General features: G+C 48.7%; 1 protein-coding gene across 1 annotated transcript; it reads right to left on the bottom strand.

Moving 5' to 3' along the window:
* Nucleotides 1–804: 804 nt before the first annotated feature.
* slc23a1 (solute carrier family 23 member 1) lies at nucleotides 805–9,743 on the bottom strand. The gene is made up of 14 exons (XM_069195359.1): nucleotides 9,624–9,743; nucleotides 8,312–8,431; nucleotides 7,630–7,787; nucleotides 7,402–7,490; nucleotides 6,674–6,741; nucleotides 6,395–6,576; nucleotides 5,430–5,550; nucleotides 4,283–4,439; nucleotides 3,867–4,014; nucleotides 3,266–3,371; nucleotides 2,966–3,095; nucleotides 2,152–2,295; nucleotides 1,662–1,757; nucleotides 805–1,315 (listed from the first exon to the last, which is right to left on the bottom strand). The coding sequence occupies exons 1-14, from the start codon at nucleotides 9,654–9,656 to the stop codon at nucleotides 1,068–1,070; spliced, it is 1,800 nt and encodes a 599-aa protein (XP_069051460.1). The 5' UTR covers nucleotides 9,657–9,743; the 3' UTR covers nucleotides 805–1,067.
* Between the last annotated feature and the right edge of the window lie 454 nt (nucleotides 9,744–10,197).

Raw genomic sequence — 10,197 nt, 5'->3', positions numbered from 1 at the left:
TTCGGGCTTCCAACGCTGAGGGTTTCCCCACTTTACGTGTCTCATTTCTCTGGACTTACCTTCTGTTCTTTCAGAGATTGTGCTAGTGGGGGACAGTGTGGTCTTGCTGTGTGGCAATTCTCAATTACACTGTAGCACCAGCACATGAAGGCCAGTGGTCTGCCTGGTGAACCTGACTGATGACCTCAACATGCATCTGGAGACAAGAACACTGGGGCTCACTGAGCTACTCATGGACAGAGCCTGCTGTCGCCTGAGACCCCCCGTCTGTTCCCCGGTGGAGTATATTCCCCAACACACAGAATATAACACTGTGTGGATGTTGTACTTACTGCTTCCCCAAACACCTGTTCAACATCTGTAGATGGCACTGTCTCTATAGATGTGCATAACAACGTATTCTAGTCTGGGAATGTCTATGTCATACTTTAAAAATATAGTAACACATTTTAAGAACCTTGAGAACCTAGAAAGTTAAGTATATATTTAAATAACCTTTTTAAATATATTAATATTTCATAAAATCTTATCCTAAATCTGATTTAATGTGTAACAGTTCATACGTCTTTAAATATGTTAAATTTATTGTCTCACATATATGGTGACAATCTTTTTGTTCCAAAGTAACTACAAAATACATTTTCCAAAATGTTTTGATTGGAAAACAATGTCACTTTAAATATGAGCTTTCAAACATTTTTACCATTTCTGCCGGGAAAAGATTGTGCTGATTAGATCATGATTTAGAAAGGTTAGAGGAACAACTAGCCTTTGACAATTCACAAATTGCAATGGTATCACCGATTTGAAGTGTTTGTTTTTTATTGATGACTCTGGGCTTCGTCACACGGCGGGGGGTGACCTGGACTGTGGGGGTCCTCGCTGACCTGCGCCCCGGGCGCAGCGGGGCAGGCGGACGCTGGGGTCACACACCCCCATGCAGGAGTCCTCCTCGGCACCGAGGCTGGGCCATCGGTCTGCCCCTCCCTGTCCACGCAGGAGGAGACTCCGGAGCACGCCCACCTCCGGCTGCGGAAAGAGCCGTGCTTGAAGGTGTCAGAGAGAGGCTATACTTTCGTACAGGCGACCGCACTGTCTCCATTCTGCTTGACGTCCTCCGCAGCCTCCCTAGCGGGCCTCCGTCTGCTGCGGAAGCCCTGGAAGGTGGGAAAGATCGGGATGCGCCCCAGGCACTCCATGCTCCTCACACAGCTCATTCCGATCGGGAAGTCGTAGGTCTGGAGTCCCGCGCACTGGTCGCTGCTGGAGTGGACGCCCTCTGTCCAGTCCAGCAGGCCTCGCTCTTTCCTGGAGCCTGTGTGGGTGGGGAGAGCGAACACTGCACTACCGGCTCACCAGTGAAACACCTGAGGCGGCTGCTCTCAAAGGGGCTGTATAGAGTCAAGGTTTTGTCAACCTGTAGCAACAGCAACCATGGACACCATCCAAAATCAGAGCCTGACATTAACAAGCGCGATTTCAGTGCTGAGGTTTTGTCAGTCTTTCTGATTTTCCCTAAATGACGTATTCCTTACTCTTGCCCTGCAGTGCAAGCAGGACCTTCATCGTCAGAGCTTTCTGTGATAAAATTAAGAAACCTACAAACTGGAGGGGTGGGAAATATCAGTGATATGTTTTAAAAAAAAGAGCAGCAGAAATACCTGGAATAGTGTTGTCCAAGATGAAGGCCAGAAATCCCCCCACAAACATCTCTGTTGTCAACAAAACTGTCAGGACTTGATCAATCTCTGGTACGCCTGCAGGCAATAAAATCAAGTCATCACGGATTATGGGAAAAAGATAAAGCAGTTTTTTTTACACAGGACATAGTTTTTCAGCTGCTGTGTTATTATTGTAAGAAACCTGTAAATCGCAGGTTAATCTCATTTCCACAAAACAATTTTGAAACAAAAACCCATCAGGTTTACAAGAATCTTCACGTTAAAGGTCAAGAAACTTTCCACCTGATTTGAGTAGAGTATATAGTATTGCATTTTGTAAATTTTTAAAAGTAAAATCTATCTGGATTTTTACAACTTTTTAATGTGAAAAATAAGACAACAGCACAGTTCAAACTATATCTAGCAATTTAATAAAACAAAAATGCTGCTTAAAACAACACCCAAAAAAGAAAACAATCCTATTCTTTACCAGTCCTTATGGCATTGGGGTGCGTGTCCAAGTAATTTGGCAAAGTCAATCCAAAGAACATGGAGAATCCCAGGACAAACAGGTTGCGAGAGGAATTCAAGTCCACAGTCTGCAGATTGGAGAGCCCTACAGCTGTTATCATTCCTACAGGTACACAAAAAGAATTTAAACAGGAATTCACAACACTTTATCACATTTATTTTCTTCCCTGGTGAAAAAGGCTTTTGTGTGACAGTTGCCCTCTTACCTAATGTGATTAACATGTTGTCAAAAGGGGATTATTTCAAAACAGAGGGTGATTGCTCTGTTAATGTGTATGAATCTAGATGTTGTAAAAAAAAATAAACTTTTTAATTCTGCCACTTGAATTTTACATCAGGACCTGAAGTCTCTAACACTGCTGCTGGACAGCCCCAGCTGACTTTCTAAAGACTGAGAATAAAGCCTCTTTGATCCTTCAGAGCTGAAGGGTCTTCATATTCGGGTTTTAAATGATCTCTGGATTAATTTACCATTTGTCCTGCTTAATTGAAACTGGTGCTTTAAGGGTGGCCTGTATCAGCTGCTGGACTGCAGCTCTTCAGGATGAGGGCTGGCGTCTCCAGGTCGAGACACTGCAGTTACGTCAGGCCACTCAAGAGGGTTTTCTGGCTGTAGTTTTACCTCTAGTGAAACTCGTGGATGTTCTCTTACAGTAATTTGACAATCCCAGAAGAGTGTCCGAAGGGAGGACTTTCAGCAGCATGCTTCTCACGTGCGGGTGCAACACTCACCTGGAAAATGGGCTCATCTTAGTGAAGAAAGTGTCACTCACCAAACAAAGTGCAGAACATCCCTCCTAGAATGGGGTCAGGCAAGGAAGCAAACAGGGCTGTGAACTTGCCCACTGTCCCCAAGATGAACATGATTCCTGCCCCATACTGAACCACTCTCCTGCTGCCCACCTGCATGACACAGAGCCAGTGTGAGAGTCACGGTGTGGGGAGAGACACAGAACCAGTTTGAGAGTCACCGTGTGGGGAGAGACACAGAGCCAGTGTGAGAGTGGGTAGGTTTCAATGGTTTCAGAAGGACAAGAACACAGCACTGCAGGCCCCTAAAGCACAGCATTTACCTTGGTGATCCCCAGGACCCCGATATTGGGGCTGGAGGAGGTGGAGCCGTTCCCTGTGCCCAGCAAACCAGCTATGATGCAACAGATGCCCTCTGTGAAAATACCCCTGTGTGAAGACAAGGCAACGGCAACACCACAGTGAGCTGTACAGCACACGCTTTCCAATGAACCAGGGTCACCTATCAAGACCCACACATCCAGGCAGAAATCCACTAAGGAAGCCTAACAGACAAATCGGGCTCAACAAGCAAACCAGAAGGGATCTTTGGAAAGGAAACAGAATCAGGTACACAGAGCAGAAAACAGTGTAGCCCAAGAGAAAGCTTGGCATCTCTTCTCTGCTCTGATTCCAGAAAAGAAAAATATATTTTTCTGTAACATGGTGACAATATTCTAATTTATAGCAAAGTGACTTTCATACTGGGTCTTCCTCCCACCACAGGGTGACCGGGGAACTGGAGATTTAGTCACTGAAGTCTTTATTCTCAACGATAGCGTAATTATTAAAACAGCTCTCTTTCTGTGAAAGTCTCGTCAGGGAGAGCGTGCAGTATGTCCCTGGACAAAGGCCACTGGCTTGGCAGGGAAGAGCAAGCGATACCTGTTTATGGCGTGAATCGGAGGAGGCGGAGCCCCAGAAAGTCTGGCACAGGCATAGTAATCGCCGATAGATTCCACGATTCCCGCCAAGGTGGCGCTGAACATCCCCAGCACACCGGCGGCCGTCACCGTGGGCATGCCCCACTGGCCTGGGAAAGCAGACACACACTGACTACAGCCCAAGCCCAGGAAACACTGCATAGTCGCTCAGCGTGGACAGTTCCACTAGCCTCCAGTCATTAAAATTGTTTTTTTCTCATATCGTGCTGCAGGGGCATGAGAGCTGTGCAGACCGCAACAACGATCACAGAGTGCATCGCGAGCTGCGGTGTCGACTCTGTTGCGGTTTGTCTAGTCTGCGGATCGTGGTAAAGAAACGGAAGGGGAGAGGGAGCCGGTGCAGACAGCCATCCTTACAGGGGTAGGGCAGCCGGAACCAGGGTGCCAGTGACATGATGTCTCCCCGGGCGTCTGTGCGGGCTTTGTGGCCATACTCGCTGGGGTCGCTCGGCAGGACATCGGTCAGAGTGAGGACGTAGCAGATCAGCCAGACCACCATGATGGCCATGATAATCTGGACATGCAGCAGAGACACCAAGTGTTAGCAGACTGTACTGCACCCGGACAGCCTCAGCTTCGGGATGTAACAGACTACCCTGTTTATCTGTGCTCTTCACAGTGGCAGCAGCACTGGGAGCACTTAAAGGTACAATTAGAGTCCACCTACAAGCAGGCACATATTCTCATAAAATGTCAAAGAAGACCAGTGAAATTTCTCAAGGTACGTGACAGTACTAGTCAACTGTTTTACCAGAAACAACAGCGAGTGAGTGCCTGGCCACTGTACCGAGACCTTCCCCAGTGGGGCAAGGCGGCCGGTGGAGCTGATGAGGAGGGTGGGATGTGTTTTCAATGTTGTACACTCAAAACCCTGTTTAAGGGGGATCTGTGTCAGCGTGCGCTGGCTGTAAAGGAGCAAGTAAAGTTTAATTCCACGCCGAAAAGCAGGAAGAAGAAACACAACAGTTCAGCTGTCGAGCCTCCTGAAAAAGGCTCAGTGGCTGAAGTTGTTTCTTCTTTCTCTAAGTTTCAGCAGGGATTTAGTCTTTACTCGATCATCTTAATCCGAGATGCACTTTGATAGCTGGGTGACCAGGGTCTCTAACCTTATCTTACTCCCAATTAACTGAGAGCCACAGGGGTCCCACCAGCTGGCCAGAGTCCCAGCTGTCCTGGCAAAGGGGCTGCCAGCCACTGTCCTTCTAACCACAGGATCCCCTGTGTCCAAGGGTTTCAGTGCTACACACACTGGTATCACTTCCAGAGCCTTTCAGGAAGAGCGGTTCTCATCTGGCTCTGACAGATGGGTCATTAGGTACAGAACAAAACCTGGTGTCATCAGGCCTCACCTCAACCAATGCTTTATATCACCTTATGACCGCCAGTTAATAAAGCATTTTTTCAGTCTGACAATTTCTGGGCATGGAAAATATTACACTAATGTCAGAAAAGAGGAAGCCTGTCTGCAATACTCCGATGAACAAGAAGCAGAAGCTGACCTTACCGGGAACATTTTGAAGATCTGGATCTTGACTGTGGTGCAGCCCTTCTGCCTGTCGTAGGTGGGCACTGGGAACTGAGCGTTCCGCAGGTACTGAGCGAACAGCACGATCAGGAAGATGGACCTAGAAGGAACCAGCCTCTCGCACATCAAAGCAGACTTTAAGGAAGCCCTGCAATGAGGCTGTGCCACAGGAGACACTGGCGCTCAAGTGCAGACCGGACCTCTCCGGGTCACAGGACAAAAGAGAGGCAGCAAGAACAACAGAGCTCCAGAGGTGCAGGGTTGTGTTGGGCACAGTGCTCGGCATCAAGACCCACAGAAATGCAGATGTAATAAATATTTACAAAGACTGGAGCGATACACTGGAATGTATTTAAAATACAATTTTAACAATAATTATACTTATTCTAGTCAGTCAATGTACATTTTAGTCACACAAACATCAGAATGTGTCTGAAATAGTAATTAATTAGGTTAATGTAAAAATGCCTATTGGTATATCGCAATATCCTGTATCAAAAATATAATTTTATATACTTGCACAGTGTATTCCTTCATGCATCTCATCTGTACCATAAGCACCACCACCAAGGGAACTAGAGACAGTTCAACCACAGAACATCAAACTGCATTGATGCACAAAAACATTTGGTGGTCCAAATATCAGGACCCTGTAGCCAGGTGTACTCAGGAGTGGGCAACACTGGACTCGCACCCTGACCAGAACAGTGGCCAGACCTCATTCCCACTGAAAACAGGTGGAACCAGATTTCAAACTATCAGCAAGACAGTTTCTTACAATCGACATGGTAGCACTCCAGCGCTCTTCCTGTGAGTCAATTGCTCCCACACGGCCTTCAGGGACTAAACATGACGTTAGGAGTCAAATCTGTGAATCACCACACAACCAGCAAGCTAAACACCGCAGCAACACTGGACCGGCAGACTCTCGCGACCATACTCACAGCAGGGAGAGGCCCCAGTGAGAGCCGGCTCTGTCCCCCGCTGCCTGGAACACCGACAGGCCGATGAGGGACACGGTGGGCGTCACGGTCAGAGGCCCGATGTAGCGGAGCAGGAGGCCTGGAACCCCGAGACAGCCAATGAGCACCTCCACCAGGCTGGACACGATGATCGCCCCCTGGATCTGGACAGGAGAGGAAGGACCCGAGCTCAGACACCACGAGACGGGCCAGGACCAGGACTAACAGCAGGAAGAGGGGACGCGCACTGGAGCAGCTCACCTCTCGTATCCTTGGATGCCAGATGTGGGAGGTATTCAGGGGCAAGCTCCAGTCCCCGTAGATCTCCTCTGAAACACAGCACAGGTCACAAAGAGAGGACCAGACACGCCCAGCCTCGGCACGCATTTGACTGTGATATATTGCAGCAAAAAGGAATTTACTCCTCCTGCTAGAAACTGAAAGGGCACGTTCCGGGAGTTCCTGAGCTTTGTTGTATGGCTCAGAATATCGCTGCAGATTAACTCTACTACAGATACAGCTGTGGTCAAAATATCCAGAATTTACTAAAGTGGATTTGCGCCAAGCCAAAAAAAAACAAAGCATCTCCTGATCTCTCCCTGACTCTGTGACACCAGCTCATATCAAACAAGCCTTTGTGAGGATTGCAATTGATTGATACTGCTATTACACACACAGGTGAAGCAGTTTACTATCCTTGTGGACTACATACAGTATATAAAATTACTCAGGAAGGTAGCTGCATCAGCCTGCATAGGCTGCAGAGGAACAAGTAATAGGTTTATTCCATGCTGAAAAAAGAAGAAAGAAAACACAACATTTCGGCCGTGGAGCCTTCTTCAGTTGTGAGGTGTTAAATTAATCAGGCCTTGATGATGAATATTTGGCGCCCTCTGGTGGGGGGGAGGGGCAACATGCAAGGACCACTGACGCTGGAATACACCCTGCAGGCCAGACCTCAGCACCGGCCCCGCGGAGACAGGCTGTACCTTCAGGAGGACACTTCCACTTGTCGAGAGCCAGCATGGCTCTCGCTGGGATGAGGAAGGCGAAGGCGCTGGCCTGAAAGAGTGGGAGCCTGTGAAGAGAAGGGGACTCGAGAGAGTTCATCAGCAAACATAGACACGGACACAGAGCACCACAGAGCCATGACACCAGTTCCCTGAAGAACTGGACTGCTCAACGTGGAAAGCAGGCGCGTCCCTCTGTCCGCCTACCTGACCCCGAAGGTGGTCTGGATGAGGGTGGTGATTCCCACGCAGGTGAAGATGGTCCCGACCAGCTGGCTGACCGTGTACTGGTCCTTCCCCACGCACAGGGACTCGGCCAGCAGGAAGGGCACGGCGATCGTGCCGCTGAAGCACGTCAGGTAGTGCTGTGAAGATCAGCGCAGGGTCAGAGACGCAGCCAAGCCAGAGCAAGACAGGCATCCAGCCCATTTATTTACCTCCTGTCTGGGACAGTCAGGTGCTGTTTGCTTGGCCTCAGAGAAAGGTAAAGAAAGCTGTGCTCTGGAGTCTAAAGCTGTGAAAGGAGAGTTCTGATAGTTCTGGACAGGGGTGGTGAAGATCCCTGGTGCTTTTACAGTTCCAGGGATCTCTGGAGATCTGCAATCAGTCTGTCTATAGAATGACTGTCCTGTGTATTTATTACTCTGTACTTCCCCTTGTATGCGTTTGCTGTACTGTCATAATGTGTTATTATCATTTACTGCTTTCTCATGTGCTGTGCACATTGTGTGAAAGTGTCGTCTATCCAGAGAGGAAAGTGTGAATCGAAGTCCCAAATCACATGTCCGTATGGCAAATAAACTCCTCTCTCTCGCTGTCTGTCTAATCGCCTGCCTGTGAGACTAGTCTGTCTGTCCCTCCACCCATCCAGGCAGACGGTGTGTTCCACCTGCAGTCCCAGGAAGATGCAGAGGTACCAGGGGGGCACGTCCTCGATCCTGTAGATCATGTCAAAGCCCTGGCCCGCCCGAGGCTGCTGGTGCTTCTCGTTCTGCACAGGCACGTCTCCCTGGAGAGGAATGGCACACCGGCGTGAGAGGGCACTGCTTCCCTTCAGTCACCGCTTGAATTAGCTGCACCAGAGACCAGAGATGTAGGGCAGCCTGGCGGCAAGGTGCAGCCACAGGTGAGATCACTGGAAAGTGTCGAGTGTCTATAATCTCAGACGTTCCCTACTCTGCGTCAACATCCGGGAATCTGTTCTGGGTGGATTGCAAGGTCATGCCGTACAGTCTTCACACATGTGTGATTAATCACTAATAACTCATCGGATTTCCTTCCATTTCCACAGCTCTTTCCATCCCCACAGGCTCTCTGAGCACTTGCACGACACCCGGACTGTCTTGGGAGGACCAGATAAAGGGATCTGGAGCAACGTGTGTCCAGGCAGGCCAGAGAAGGCCAAGAGAGGAGTCGTGCTCACTCAGCCTCTCCCATCAGGGCAGAGGGAGGAGAGAAGCAGGGGCTGATAGCCAAGGCAGGGACCAGCACCTGGGGCCAGACGGCCCCAGCAAGAGTGATCAGAGGAGGAGACTTGCAGTAAAAACAGCTACATGTGTAACTCTGCCCTGATAAGAGCTCCACGTGAGAGGGACTCAGCACAGCTCCAGCCTGGTGATCCTGATGCTTTTAGGCCAGGAGGTCTGCCAGCTATTGAGCAATGGGTTGGGAGCAGCTTAATTAAACAGTCAATCCACTCCCTACCACTTTAAACAGCCCTTCTTTCAAAGTCTCTTTGTGTGAACCCTCATCTTCAACTGAATGTTTCATTGTGATATCAGATGTGATGGAAGCTATGCTCCAATAAATACACCTATACAAAACATTAGTTAGAATCTCATATGTTGTTTGTACCATGCTCTATTATTTTTACAGTTCAATGTATCAGCCTAAAATAAAGAAACACCCTTTAAGGCAGGAAGGTATTATATAAAAGAGGTTTTATATAAATTTTGGTCCCACTAACCTAAAAAAATGCTGTTAGCAAATGTCAAGCAGTCACAGCTGCACGTGCAGACTTTCCTGTCCTGAAACTCATGGTGCTGAGATGTTGCACAAGCTGGAAACTGCACACCCAAGGCAAAACAGAAAGATTCTGCTGCTGGTCGATCAGTTTCCCTGTATTGATTCTCGGCACACGTGGAAAGAGACCCAGGTCGAATCTGCTCCTGCTACGTTCACGGATTGGGCATATCAGTTACCTTGGGATCCTCGTCCGCGCCCCGGTTCTCCATTCTGTCCGCGGCTGGGAAGTGCTGGGAAGGAGAGAGCTGAGGTTACAGCTGTGTGGTGGAAAGTGACACTGAGCAAAGAGAGCATTTCCACTTCAGGAAAGAAAAGACTAAGCCAGTTAATCATCTCCGCGAGCTGAGGGACTTTACCCACATCTCTAATCAGAGGGTGAAACAATAACCTCAATGATGATACCGTGGGTTAAGAAACTGCTTACTGACAGCTCTTTCACGCGAAGGTGTCGGTAAACCCCGGATTCCAGGGCTTCATGGATCCCAGGACAAAGGGAGCCGACCCCCACAGTTCGAAACAGTCCAGAACCTTCCTGCAGCACATCTTCAAGCTGGGCTGGCTCAGGCACCGGCACCATAGTAATAAGGCTGTACCATAGTAAAGGCTCATGTTTCTATACTTAATACAGAAAGTCTGAAGTAGTTTTGGAATACCAAAATAACAAGCTCACCTTCTTTTCCCTCCGCGTCAGATACTTCTGTCCTGGTTCATCTGTTCCACAGTGGAGTTTTCTGGAAACTGCTCCGGCTG

This window comes from Lepisosteus oculatus, chromosome 11, assembly GCF_040954835.1.
Source record: "Lepisosteus oculatus isolate fLepOcu1 chromosome 11, fLepOcu1.hap2, whole genome shotgun sequence".
NCBI classification, from domain to species: Eukaryota; Metazoa; Chordata; class Actinopteri; order Semionotiformes; family Lepisosteidae; genus Lepisosteus; species Lepisosteus oculatus.
This window is presented reverse-complemented; position numbering and strand designations above follow the sequence as displayed.